Genomic DNA, 15,292 nt, shown 5'->3' on the forward strand with positions numbered 1-15,292 from the left:
ACGTGAGGAGTCTGAGATAGCGTTCATGGTGAGCTTGTTCTCCTCGCATAATCGCTGTTCACATTTGTGTGCTCAGATCTGTAGAAAAGACTGGGATGATAAAGACTCCGAGAAATCTGGGGAAGAGATTGAGAGGTTGGCGCCTCCCGAGAAAAATGACTTCTGGAAAGTCTTTTTCAAAACATAAGTCAGAGCACTTAATGGAAAATAAGAAGAAAAAAGATAAGAGTAATAAGATGCTGGCCGTGATCTCTAGTCCAAGGGCGAGAGGAGTGGCGGGCAATGAGTTGGATAACCACAACATGATGGGAATGCAATGAGAAAAAATCGATTCCTCACAGTATAAAGGTAGGAGGAACTAGTTGATATTTGAACTGCAGGAACGGAGTACAGGAGCTACAGCTTGTATACTATCAGAGGGATGGGAGCTTGTAAAGAGTAACTTGTAATATAGGTACAGAGTTCCATGCAGACAATTATTTAGCAAGGGGAAACCATATGTGGGGGGAGTGTACTATAAGGTCTGAACTACAGAGTCCATGAGGAATATGAGAATGTGCAGAGGAAATGTATGGTGGACTAGAAGTCTGGTGCAGGAGTATCGGAGCAGATATCCGGAGTATCATGTAGGAGTGGGGTACAGGACTATGCCAAATGGCAGAATACAAGGAGCATAATCAAAGGGTACCAAAATTTTAGGGGTTTGGACTTGAGAATCTGTCCTTTTTGGAATCCTGGAACTATGCCTTCTGGCATGGATATGACAACTCCCCATCTCTTTAACATCACAGAGCAAGATATCTACTTGCAATTGTGGATAAGCTACTCTCAGTCTATGGAAAAAATGGCGGCTGTGCATATGACATTGGATGTGCTTTTTCATCTACGCTATCCAACAGATGTTTGGAAGCATGTACAAAGGAACTAAATCTCTAGATGGTGGTAGGTGCATTCTATGGCTATGCGCACAATAGAAAGTGCCAACTAGACTATCACCCGATACATGTTGACCTTACCGAAGGTGAAGGCTGTGAATATATTTTTTTGTTGTCCAACAATCTCAAAAGAAGTACAAGGCATTCCAGCCATTTCTATTGCCATCAAACTATTGAAGAACACTTTGCTTTTTAGGATATGGATAAATACGCAGCACTAAGTATTTTTTTATATTATCATATTTGTACTGGAAGACAGAACTCTGGTGTGTCCAAAGAAGATACTTCCTGAGTTTAAAGCTCCCAAACCATTGGCATACTTGGGATTATGTTTCTTGTGATCTGCCAGTTGGCATAACTCTACACCCCAGTTCCACATGGTACTGCGATTGTCCGCCCTGATACTCCTGCACCAGACTTCTAGTCCATCATACATTTCCTCTGCACATTCTCATATTCCTCATGGACTCTGTAATTTAGACCTTATAGTACACTCCCCCCACATATGGTTTCCCCTTGCTAAATAATTGTCTGCATGGAACTCTGTACCTACATTACAAGTTACTCTTTACAAACTCCCACCCCTCTGATAGTATACAAGTTGTAGCTCCTGTACTCCGTTCCTGCAGTTCAAATATCAACCAGTTCCTCCTACCTTTATACAAGTCTCCTTCTAAGTTTTTTGGTCCTTCTCCGAAGGGTCTTTACTCTGCTCCCTTTTTATCCTCTACTCTTCCCCATCCATTCCAACAAGTTAGGGACCAAGGTCCATGGAAGGTCCTAGTGCATGAGCTAAGCCAATTCCCTATCTCATTCCCCGTACTCCATTACTCCAACACCCAACTCTGCAGCTCCACTACTCCGAAGAGGCCACAACTCTGACACTTATTTGATCTATGTTTCTGTGTTAAATATTGTAATTACAGGTAATTTTATATAGAATCACTGACAAAATGCTTTATCTGCAGTATATGTGTTACAATACACAATTTCCGGACCTTTAAATTTTATTCTCCACTTTAACTTTCTTTCACAGTTTTCACACACTGTGCCATGCAGCACTTCCCATTTTGTTCAAACTCCACTTTTGAATGCTGCACTGCTTTTCTTGATTCTTAGCTACAACTCTCTTATAAAGTAGAGTTGGTCACACGGGCTGTGCCCTATGACATCATCAGCCACTGCCTTCATCAACTGTATAGTGCACATGTACAAATAGTCTGTAGTAGTATAAATACCCTAATAGATCAAGGAGACTCCTCAGTGAGTCCTCCTATTATTTACCCATAACAAACTTGGTCCTACCCTAAGGGAGATTACCCTCTCCTTCACTCACCCCTCTTTGCCTGTCTTCACTGTGCATCAGAGTATACAAACTTTGATTGTTACAATATGTGCTCAGTCAGGAGTTGGACACATCAAAAAAAGTGCTGAACCTTTGTGATAGCAATTTTGAAAGGTTTTATCATCACAAGCAGGCCTATTTAGCATCATTCAAAACAATTCCCTATGAAAGACACACTTGAGGGACATTATCTTGAAGCATCTGATGATCATATGCAATGATAGTAAGCCTGTGTTTTATTCCTTTAGTGATTGTCTCCATGATCATAATATGTGCTAGCCGGAAGTGGGAGGATGCTTGTAAGGCCCTGAATGCACTTTTTTCTAGCATTCCAAATGGACCCCTCAATCAGCTCCACAAAATGTATCATGGGCTTGGAATCAGGTTGATACTACATATACAGCTCTGCAAACAGCAGAAAAACAGACTTCCAATTTGAAAGCTTCTTTAAACATAAAAGAGCAGTGGGAAATAGGTGGCTCTGAATATAACTCTCACAAAGAAAGAGCTTCATTTGCAAAGTATTGAAGTATTCTAGATGCTCTGGAGCGTGCAGTTGTAATGCAACTGACTGAGCTTTCAAAGCTGTCAATGTTTGGAACAGGTAAGCAGGTATTTATTTGTGTGTTGTTTTACAGGTTACAGTAATATTTGCTAGGCTATAAACTTTGGCAAAAGATTAGCAAAGGATTGCAGTGGCACTCTGAGGCTATTTGAAGTGCAATCAAATGTTACAATGCTCAGGCTACACTTCTCCTGCCTCCTTGCCCAAAGCTAACATAGAAGGAAATTGCAGACTACACATTTTTGGTCGAGTTTGCTCTCCTTTGCTGCTCACAAGCTGACATCTCTGACAGCTCTCAGATAGAACCTGCAAATAAAGCTGCAGCAGTAAGGTACCTCAAACTGTGTCACACTTGAGAAAAAACTGTGAGGCTGAATGTTGAGGATTGTTGTTTATGCACAGCCATTCACAAAGAAAAAATAGAGGTCACAAGGACTATTACATAGCTCTCAGAGACAAATTCACCTCTTGCTGCTGAGCTGAAGTGTCAATGGCAATCAAGGTATGCAGTGAATAAGTTGCATATTCATTGGCTTGGTCAGATTCAAAACTTACCAGGCTTCTCAGAACAGCATGACATAGGCATCAGTGTGCGGTCAGAAGTTTTGAAGCCCTCAGTATCTGGTACAGTTTTGGCCACAATAAATGAAGGTCAGTCAGGCACCTTCTTGGCCTTCCTTATAGCAAATAATAACATGTAAACTATAGCTGCCTGAGAGCGTAATCTTGAAATTGACAGGATGATAACTACCAAACATACTGATGGTTCTGTAGCTAAAAGGAGGGAACAACAACAAATAGCACCAGATACATTGGAATTTTTGCAGGATGTTGTTAATGATTAATTTGTATATAATGTTATATGTAATAAAACTAAGTGAAACTCAGCTGCTGCCCAAGAGGCTATAGAAACGACTATATTATTTACCTATGTGAAACTACAATGGTTTAAGGTGATCTCTAATAAATGTAATGTAACATACCTCAGCCGCTGCCCAAGAGGCTATAGAAACGACTGAGGTATTTCTATACTAAACCCCCTACTACTTATAGTTAGAGGTGCTACTTGCTACAGTATAATGACTCCTAGGAGGACAATGGTTACTCCATGGAGTGGTGGCTATGCTCCATGGAGAACAATGGCTGCTTCGGCAGAGACCGGGTTTATCCGGTTTTGTCACTCCCACTTGAGTGCAACTGTAGTCCCATAGCTTTAGAGAATTTCCAGTGTTTTTCATGAGTGAGGGGTTTAGTGAGAATGTCTGCAACCATATGTCCTGTAGGAACATATCTGATTACTGCCTCTCCCTTTGATACTAAGTCATCTTGGATAAAATGATATTTCCGTTGAATGTGTTTTGTGCGAGCACGGAACTGTGGATCTCGTGTAAGAATGATAGCTGCTTGATTGTCACAGTGCAATGTTGTAGGTCCATTTTGAGCATGTCCAATTTCTTCAAAAAATGTCCAAAGCCATGCAAGGTGTTGTCCAGCATTGCTTAGTCCAATGTACTCTGACTCCGTGGAGGATAAAGCTACCATGCTTTGTCTTTTGCTTGTCCAGGAGATTGCTCCTTGGATGGTGATAAAGACAAACCCTGATGTTGATCAAGATGTGTCTGGGTCTCCAGACCAATCTGCATCCGAATATCCATAGAAATCCATGTCCATGGAGACATCTGTGCCATCATATTGTAGTTCCATGTCCCTGGTTGCTTTCAGATATTGGAGGACACATTTTGCAGCTTCCCAGTGATGGCTCCTTGGAGCTGAGCTATGCCTGCTTAGTATTCCAACAACGTAGGCAATGCCTGGGCGGGTTCCGAGCATGGCATACATGAGGGAGCCTACAATTGAGAGGTATGACACTTGACGCCCTTCAATATGCATGGCATCTACCCAAAATGACTTTGGGAGCTTGGAATCATGGAGCATAGTGGTTGCTAATGTAGCCAATGTCTGATTCATGTGTTTTGCAATGCCATTTTGTTCCGGAGTATCTGCAGCTGTAGTTTCTTGGATGACACCATCTCCTCGGAGTTGATTTTTGAATGCATTGCCAGTATATTCTCCTCCCCCATCACTCCGGAAGAATTCTGTGTATAGTGGAGTGAAGTTTTCTTCTCCCAAATGAGTCCGGAAGAATGTTTGGACATCTTCTTTCTATTGCTTGTATCGTTCCAGTGCTTCACTTTTATGTTTTAGGAAATATATCCATGGAAATTTGGAGAAATCATCTACAATGATAATCCAGTACCGAAAACCCTCCCTGGAAGTTGGTTTGATTGGTCCTCCAACATCTGTGTGCACAATTTGTATGGGGCGCTTGGCTCGGTTTCCTCCAGTGGACTTGAAAGGTAATTTCTTCATCTTTCCTAAAGCACAAGGTTCACAAAACTCTGGGGTTCCGGTAAGGGTGTCTATGTCCTGGAGCTGTCTTTTTGTAACCATTTGTTGCAAGCGGTCCATTCCAATGTGTCCCATTCTCCTGTGCAATAAATTTACATCTACTGCTGCAAAAGCTGACTCCGGGTTGATTTCGGGTTTTGCTTGGATGTGATTAAGTCCTCGCTTGTGTAACGCAGTGAGGATAAGTTCCTCCTTTTTCCGAACTTCACAAGCATTTGACCCTGCTGGAAAAATTGTTGATAACCCCGTTTTGGACAATTTGTGGACAGAGACGAGTGCTAAAGTGAAGTTTGGCACAAGTAAGACATTTGACAGTGCAATATTGTAGTCTTTTTTGCCAACAGTTGCTTGTAGGATTACTGTTCCAATGCCAATGGCATTTACAGAGGATTCATCCCCAAAACTGATTGTCCTCAGAGGATGCAGAACATGGTATGTTCCTGGCTCAAACCAGGAGCAGTGAGGGACCATGTGGGATGTTGCTCCGGAGTCAATAATAATTGTTGTTTTGGTCTTATCGGGTTCCGACACAAGGTAAGCTTGAATGTGTTTAGCAAGGGGCTTGGAAATATGTACATGTTCCAATGCAATATGACTCTGTTCCTCCTCGGAGTCAGATCCAGATGATTGCTCCGCTGTATTTGCCTTTTCCTTCTCTTTTCCTTTATCCTTGTGTCTTTCCTTTCCCTTCTTCCTTTGATCTTTTTCAGCTGACTGAAGTGTTCAACACTCGGGCAGATCTGTTGTGAAATCAACCGATATATCTTGCCAGGGACCAGCTGGTATCGGATTCGGTGTCATGCACCAAAGTTGATTGGTAGCATGGACAGGTGTCAATAACGAAGCGAATATTCAAAAAGACTCGCCTTTGCGCCACACAGGCACAGTACCACGTGGAATAGTAATTAATATTGCCTTTTTCGAACTTGTGGCTGATCAGCATCACCTCTATTAGGCAATCCAGTCACGCTCACCTTTGCTTTTCCATTCGGTACTTTCTGCATTTCGGCATTTCGGCAAATTTTTGTGTCGCCACTGGCTACACATTGCATTGCGCCCTCACCTTTGTCGTTTCCTTCACTTCCCTTCCTTTGCCTAGCCCCACCATGGGTCCCTTACTCTCATTTTTATTCTCACCTGATGGTCGTTTCTGGATCCCCATTCTAATCCACTTTTTCATCACCTCCACCCTCCTCCTCCTCATCTTATTTGCACCCCCACCATTTCTGATGTCACCACTTCCTATCCGCTTCCATCACCAATCCGTCGACTACCACGTGCCACTGCTGATATCAGCAAAGCCCCGGCGGCCAGTTCAAATAGGGCAACAGGTCCATCTTTATGACGTCGATCTACCATCATATACTATCAAAACCTCGGTCGCTCGTCTTGTTTGGTTGGAGCGTGGGTGGGTAGTTTTTGAGCTGGAGAAGGTCCATCCCCTTGCGTCGCCCATGTTCATTGCCGTCCCATTCACTTGGGTACACTTATCTTTTGTCCATCGTCTTTGCTACAGCTACACCTACCACACGCTGCCTGGGACTCACTTGTTCCAAATTGGGACTACTCCTCTCCCTCCCTCGTTTGACCAGGTGGTCCAACACAACCAGTCCATTGGTAAGGCCATGGAACTGTCGGATTTGGACTAGGTGGTGGACTGGTGGCTCCAGTTTATTTTTCTTCAGCAGAACATTTATTTATAGTGCAATTATTTTTGATTTTTGAATCATTTTTATGGACACATATTTTTTTAGAATGCCTGACTGACAATAAAGGAACTGTGTTGATACTGATAGTGTTTTGCCTTGCCCTTTTTTTACTGCATCTTCCCATGACATCATGATTTTCCTGCTCTCTTTTTGCTATTGGACTTTACTTTATGGCTGTACAAACCTGTAACATTACTTACACAGCATTCATTGTTCTATCCCTTTCTTTTCCTTTTTTTGACAATCTTATCCTGTACTACCTACACAGGATTTGTCAGTGTACATTCCTTCCTTCATGTTCTTTCTCATTCTTTTTGCACAGCTATACCGTGCATAGCCTACTTTTCTTTTACTATATAAACCCCTGTATTTTACCTTGTAAAAAAAAGACAAGAACTCAAATCCAGACTTCTTCTCTAATCTCAGGTTCACTACTCACTACTACTTGTGATCCAGTGTGGTCACAACACTTCCCACTGCTACTACTGTTAACTGCTGTCATTGTCACTCGTCACTTCCAAAGTCATTATTATCCCTTTCGATTAGAGTCCTTCTGGACACTACAGTCTGTGCGTCAGGAGCCTGCTATCACTGGGAACCTCGTCATATTGTCGTTCTCAAACCTACCTTGTGCTACGATTAGCAAGGTAGTGCTCATCTATACTTGTCACTAAGCACCTATCTTCTATAAATTCAACTATCCCTCCTCCTCAAAACCCACACTCATACACCTCTGGGTTTTACTTTGAAGGATCTTTATACGTACCACCCCACGAACAACCAGACCACTCCACTGTTCTAGGAGGCAAAGCCCATAAACAAGTTCCGTGGAATCTGGGAGGATTGTGTGTTAGTTTGTTTTGTGTGTGGTTTTCTAACAGCAGTTCTCATCATCGACATCGGCATAAGTTTACCGGCTGGCGGTTGGTGAGAATTCTTAGCCATGGCACATCTCAGACAGGATTTTACGTATTCCTGTACGTCTTTGACCATGCCAGGCCACATGTAGTTTCTGGAGATCAACTCCATTGTTCGTTGCCACCCAGGGTGCCCAGCCACTGGAGTGTTGTGATGTCTGTCTATTGCCTTAATCCTTGCGGACTCAGGCACATAGATTTTGTCTTTAAAATGGAAGAGCCCGTCTTCCCATAAATAGTTTCCGTTGCCATCAAGGCGCGCCTTCTCTTCTGAGGAGATGTCTTTCTTGAAGACTTCCAGAAGATCAGAATCCTGCCTGATTCTAACATTGGCAACCCTTGATTGGTCTATCAGGGTAACTCCTTTGTTGTCATCTTTGATGCCGTTGGCATGATCCTCTCTTCTGGACAAAGTGTCCGCTTTCCCCATAAAGCTTCCAGGCTTATGAATTAATTTATAATTAAACCTTGACAAGTATACCGCGTAGCGGGCCTGTCTTCGGTTCAAGTCTCGGGCCGTCATAAAATACTCCAGATTCTTATGATCGGTCCAAATTTCAAATTGGTGTCTAGCACCTTCTAAGTAGTGCCGCCAGTGCTCTAAGGCTCTAATGATGGCCAGCATCTCTTTGTCGTAAATTTGATAGTTGCGCTTTGTAGGCGACAAACTATGTGATAAATAGGCGCAAGGCCTCCAAAGATTGTCAGGGCATTTAATTGATAAAACAGCCCCAGTAGCAAAATCAGAAGAGTCGGTTTTCAGCCAGAACTCTTTGTCTAATTCTGGAAATGCTAATATGGGCGCCGTTGTAAACACCTGTTTAAGCTTATCAAAAGCTTCTTGTTCTTTGGCGCCCCAATGCCAAACAATGTCCTTTTTAGTGAGATCGTTCAACGGTCTTGTGATTTTTGCGAAGTTTTTGATAAACCTTTGGTAGAAATTGCCTAAGCCAAGGAAGGCCCTAACTCCTTTGACGCAAGTAGGTTCTGGCCAATCCAAGATAGCTTGAACTTTCTCAGGATCCATCCTGATTCTGTTCTGGCCTATGATCATACCGAGGAAATCTACTTCCTTTACTTTAAAATTACATTTTTCGGGTTTGACGAATAATTTCCGTTCCTGTAAGCGTCAAAGGACTTCCTGCACGATCCTGTCATGCTCAGCCTCATCGTTGTTCATCATGCTCTGGAAGGTTGCCGGTGAGTTGGTCAACCCAAAGAACATAACGAGGGGTTCAAAGGATCCTCGGTGGCACATGAACGCGGCTTTCCAAGCATCTGTTTCTTTGATTCGTACATTATTGTACCCCCATCTGAGATCCATCTTTGTCAAGATCTTGGCACCAGCCAATTTGTCTACTAGCTGACTGATCAAAGGCAGAGGATACGCATTTTTAACCGTGTGCTCATTCACGTAACTATAGTCCATAATCATACACTTTTTACCATCCTTTTTAGGAATGAAGAACACCGGGGACGTCATAGGGCTTTTGGAAGGTCTGATGTAACCCTTCCTAAGCTGTTTATCTATAAAACTTGATACCTCATCTCTTTCTGGAGCAGAGAGTGGTATCATGTGTCCTTTTCTCGGTTTGAAGGTGTCCTTCAAATCTATAGCATGGTCCCAAGGCTTAGCCTCTGGGAAGTGCTCTGATTTATGTTTTGAAAAGACTTTCCAGAAGTCATTGTACCCGGGAGGTACCAGCTGTAACAACCAAGAGTTATTTACTCCAGCGCACACAGGAACACACTATAAAGAAGACAATGGGGAGTGGTTACCCCTTTGGCTGCAGTGAGTTAGTTGTGCTAGACAACAGGAGGACTCGCTGAGTCCTTCCCCATGTATTGCTCTTGTATATATACTAAAATACATGAGGTACTGTACAGTTGTAAATAAAGTTCAAAGTCCGATGTCTAGCACGTGACCGGTCACATGATGAGTCTAGACACTGGTCAGGTGTTATGTCACATAACTGGTCAGGTGTTGTGTCACATAACTGGTCAGGTGTTGTGTCACATAACTGGTCATGTGACTATGAAAAGTCGAAAATGTAAAGTAAAGTAAATGGTCACATGATCAGTCATGTGACTTGGAAAATAAAAGTAGAAGTACAAAAGTGAAACGTAAGTAGGTGCTGGTATGTCAATTGTAACACTACCCCCATCCTATGGTTTGACTTCCAGGCAAACCCTAAGTGAAAAAGAAGGTAAAATAAACTATGTAAGAGAAAGACTATGAAAGTAAAAGACAAAAAAATTTTGTTTAAATTTGTATTTGTTCACTTAACCGTGAACTCATAAATACTCCTAATTCATGTCCATGCTTCGTTAACACTTTGTCATGTCCAACGACACTCATGTTAACTTGGCTTCCCTCGTTCCATTTGTTAATTACTCGTATACTACTATCCCCTTTCTAGAATTCATTGTCCCGATGAATCAAGTGTGTAACGATCGACGTAGGTGTAGAGCATAGAGTAAAGTTGTTACTGTAAAGGTGGGGTGTTTGTATACGCTCCCACTGCTTTTGGTGCACACTACCCAGAGTGTTGGTAGACACCCCTGGTGTTTTTCCTGCCATTTTCCATACAAAACGAAAAAATTTTGCACCCCTGGTGCCTGAGTTTCCAGCCATCTTCTGCAGTTGGTGACAAATGCCCTCATGCCTATCCTCATTTGGATTAGACCCTGTTGGCGCCAAATTGCCCCTGTCGCTACCTTGATTCTTTTGACTCCAAATAATATAAAACTTTGTGTTTGTTCACCCAGTTCACCTCTGGGAATGTCCTTGAGACAAGAAAATAGAAGAAGAAAATTAAGGATGCTTTGATAACCCAGGTCGCATCTGGGCACTTCCAGAAGCGACTTTTAAAATTTCGTACCTGGGGGTCCCTGCTTGCTCTGCAGCAGATCTACCACTTCCCAGCTGGACATCAGATCTCAATCTCTGACTGCCCACCACTATTGTAAATTAAAAATGTATGTAAAAGACTATAGTATTGAAACCATGGTCCAAACGGTTGTCAGGGGGTGGCCCGCTTGTTAAGCTGTCAGCCCTTCTCCAGACTGGCGGAGGCAAGTGCCCGGCCTGGTCAGAGGTATACAGAAATGAAAATATTATTACTACTACAAACACAGACATGGGTTCCACACCACATGCTGTGACTATCTAATCAAAGATATCCCCTTGACGCTGGGGGCCGCGTATAGATAATTGTCCATTCTCCCTGAGCACTACAGGGCCGTCGCTAGGAGCGCACCCATCTGCCATACGGGATATACCGAAACAAGAATCGAGTAACAAGATGGCCATGCCCAGGGTCCGAATAACGCCTGTCATTCCACACCAACACAGAGGATCATTCACTCTGGTTGCCCTCTCTTCACCCTGAGAATCAGGTGCCCAGTTTAGTGGGACTTCACAAAAACTATCAACCCCTTAACCCTGGGGACCGGGTTTGCACACAGTGCAAGAGAGTAGAGAGAGCGAGTCCTAATGTAACAACCAAGAGTTAGTTACTCTGGCGCACACAAGAACACACTATAAAGAAGATGTTGAGGGAGTGGTTACCCCTTAAGCTGCAGAGAGTTTGTTGGTATACAACAGGAGGACTCGCTAAGGAGTCTCCTGGATTTATTGGGGTATATATACTAATACAGAGTGTTTGTACTTATGTACTGTACAGTTGATAAAGTCAGTGGCTGATGATGTCATGGGGCCTAGTCTGCATGACCAGCTCCACTGTGTGAGAGAGTTGTATCTAAAATTAGAAGAAGGCAACGCGGCGCGAGAAAGAGGAGTTTGAACAAAAGGGGAAGTGCCGCGTGGCACCCTGTGTGAAAGCTAAAGTGTACAAGGTTAAAGCGGAGAATGAAAAAGAAGGAAAGGTCCGAAAATTGTGTTATCGTAACACCGAGGCAATGTTGGACGTTTGATGGAGTGAGACAAGTTTATCAAATAACTCCTTGGAGCTGGTGAGGTCTCCAGTCCTCATTAGGAGGGCATCAGAGATGTGGTCCTGGATGATTCCATGTGCCTTCTCATCCTTAAGTATCCAGGTGATCTCAGGATCCTCCAAGGAGGTAGGTTTTCCTGGTGAGGGCTTAAGCTCCTCTCCAGTAACAACTTTTTCCCGACGTAGCTTTGAGATGATCCGGAGTTTCCATATCTGAAAATTGTTGGGTCCAGTGAGAACTGGACATGCAGATGTATTGTGTGCTGTGGTCATGGTTCCAAGGTTGCCATTTCAAATAAAAATTATTTCCTGCGTAGCTTTTGCGCACCAGGGCTCATAACCTAATAAACCTATGTGAAACTCAGTCACTGCCCAAGAGGCTATAGAAACGACTATATTATTTACCTATGTGAAACTACAATAGATGTTAGTTTAAGGTGATCTCTAATAAATGTAATGTAAAATACCTCAGCCGCGGCCCAAGAGGCTATAGAAACGACTGAGGTATTCCTATACTAAACCCCCTACTACTTATAGTCGGAGGTGCTACTTGCTACAGTATAATGACTCCTAGGAGAACAATGGTTACTCCATGGAGTGGTGGCTATGCTCCATGGAGAACAATGGCTGCTTCAGCAGAGACCGGGTTTATCCGGTTTTGTCACTCCTTGCTTGTTGCTGTATATGCCAGAGTATAAAATTTTTAATTGTTACAATGGTTAAGTAGTTTGGTGGTGGATAATGGCTAATATATTCAAGGTCAGCCATGTAATTACTGATGATATTGGTAGGTGCAAGAAGGTGAGGCTCATAAAGGCATAACAAAATTTGCCAACTTCAAGAACATTGTTGGGTATGAGGCATTTTTGAAAATTCTCAAATCTATTAAACCTCTCTCAAAGACAGGATACTGGCATGAGAAATTATTGATTATATTCAGCAACATTGTTTCCCTATGTGTTGATTTTATCAGTTGATTACAAGGAACAGTCAGTTATATGACAATTATTTAATATACATTTAATATATTTTTTGCATTTAATATATATTTATACAATCACAGATGTGCAATTGCCTCAACACAAGGGGGAAAGTCCAAATTTCCATGCACAGTTTGTCTGGTTCTGAAAACAAAACTATTTGGCCACAGTCAAAAGTATGATATTTGGACCAGTGTCACATCTGAGACTATAGTAAAAAATGCAAATTTGCAGCCAACAGAAGCAGAAAAAGAAGAGGTTTTGAAAAGCCAAGGGCTTTGACCTGTAAATGTGACTTTTTAACTGGTCAGACTGATACTCTTTTACTCAGAATTTGGAAGGATGTATTCTGGAAGCTTTGATACTCTGATACTGCTGCTGATACTCATAAGGAAGAGGATAAGGGGGAAGATGCCCCACCACCACCCTCCCAGAAGCATAGGCGTAGGAGGGAGGTAGTGGATAACCAGAATGAGTAATATGCATTCATCTTTTGCTATGACTAGGAAGTGCAAACCTACACTAGCTCTTTTCCTTCCTTCTTTAGCATAGCTAGTTATAGAAGCCCATACTCAAATGTGTCTTCATATTGCAACAAATGAAGGATTCCCTGCTTCTAATATACGCTCTGATATCTCATGGCAAATAGTCACCAAAAGCTCCAAGATTAGCAACAGCCTTGAATCCAAATTAAGGGAAGTTGAAGAAAATGAAGTGTTGAAAATCTTCATGATGGATTATGTGAGTGTATTCTTTCATTGCTGTGATTTAGTTTTAACTCTTGCTTGAATTTTTAGGTATGGTCTGCTAGGCCCCAAATACGAGAAGGGGTTGTAGCCAAGGCCAGACTCATGATTAATGGTGCATATGATATCCCAGGGGATATGTCTCCTGAAAAATTCAAACTTGCTGTTCAGTGGTTGATTGATACATATGTGTTTACTAAATATCAGGGAAGAACCTACCTATAACAAGCAAAGACCATTCTCAAACCCTATTTTTAAGGACCTCATAAGGAATCAATAGTTTGGAAGAAAAGGTGAAGGAATTAGGTATGTACATATTTTAAAAGGTATTTCTTTGCCTCTACTTATACTGGTTGCCTCTACGGTACGATTTCTTTTTCCTACTCTTGAATATTTACTTACTTATCCACTAGGTTGAGTGTGCTCTTAAAGCCTATAATAGTGGTGGTAAGAGTGTACAAGATTTTTCAGAGAATATGTTTAATGCTAGGTGAGTTCTAATCACATTTATAACAGTTCTGTCTAATCTTATTAGTAGATGGGGATTCTACTTTGAAAAGCTTTCTACACTCCAGAAGTGTTGCCCTGGTTGGATGACTCAAATGAGGAATAATCTTTACAAAAGCATTTTGTAAGTAGTATATATTTACTGCCTATCCCTTAGCTAATATGAAATATATATAGACAATCAGCCAATCTACAATATCTTAATCAAAAACCTCAAAGCAAAGACTATGGGATTGACTTTGATGTTTTAGAGGAAACTATGGTAGTATAAGTACTCTGTTAGTAGTAAAGTCTATTCATAGTCTAGATTCTTTGATTTTTTGAATGATATTACACATTTCTTGCATTACCCTTGAAGATATAATGGCAATAAATGTCCAAATAATTGATCCAAGATATAGGTATATTAAACAAGGTGAAAGCTATAAGACTTGTATTACAGCTATTTTATCTATAAAGACTATATAACCTAGGCAAAAGCTATAATTAGTTGGCTTGACTCTAAAAGTAAAAAAAAATCCACAACATCTATAAAAGGCTATAAGCATCAGGAAAAACACTTTGGCTATATAGACTCTAATAGTACTATAGTTGCAAATATAGTTGTCATAGTGATCATAGCTGCAATAGAAACCCCAACATCTATTTAGGAACAATGTGCTCTTATAGCACTTATAGCATATGGCTGGCTATATGAGCTATAAGAGAGCTTGTGGCTGATTTAAAAAAAATAATCACACACACAAGACTTGAACTTTCAACCTGTTGGTCCGCTTTTTTGCTGACCAATCAATCTACAGCCACATATCACACATTTATCCACTACACCATAAAAGCTTATAAAATATACTATTCATATATAATATATTGACCTTTCATGGACTTGTCATTTTTTTTACACATTGTTACAACTTATACTATGTATTATGGTCTTAACAGCTATATAGGCTATTAGAGCTATAAGAGCCATTATAATGCCTTGGCTAGCTATATAACATTATACTATGTACTATGGTCTTAACAGCTATATAGGCTATTAGAGCTATAAGAGCCATTATAATGCCTTGGCTAGCTATATAACATTATACATGTGTGCTCAAACTTATAGTACTATAAGAGCTATAATAGCATTTATAGTAATGCCTCTGCTATATAGCACTATCAGAGCTATAATAGCACAAATAGTATTACCTTTGCTATATAGTACTATTAGAGCTATAATA

At 41.4% G+C, this 15,292-nt stretch overlaps 1 protein-coding gene across 1 annotated transcript; it reads left to right on the forward strand.

Moving 5' to 3' along the window:
- Positions 1-13,392: 13,392 nt before the first annotated feature.
- Positions 13,393-14,340, forward strand: SERLADRAFT_409307 (uncharacterized protein; the record flags this gene model as incomplete). The annotated part of the gene is made up of 5 exons (XM_007319882.1): positions 13,393-13,557; positions 13,614-13,751; positions 13,976-14,052; positions 14,101-14,193; positions 14,247-14,340. The coding sequence occupies 5 exons, from the start codon at positions 13,393-13,395 to the stop codon at positions 14,338-14,340; spliced, it is 567 nt and encodes a 188-aa protein (XP_007319944.1).
- Between the last annotated feature and the right edge of the window lie 952 nt (positions 14,341-15,292).

This window comes from Serpula lacrymans (genome assembly GCF_000218685.1).
Source record: "Serpula lacrymans var. lacrymans S7.9 unplaced genomic scaffold SERLAscaffold_9, whole genome shotgun sequence".
Lineage (NCBI taxonomy): Eukaryota > Fungi > Basidiomycota > Agaricomycetes > Boletales > Serpulaceae > Serpula > Serpula lacrymans.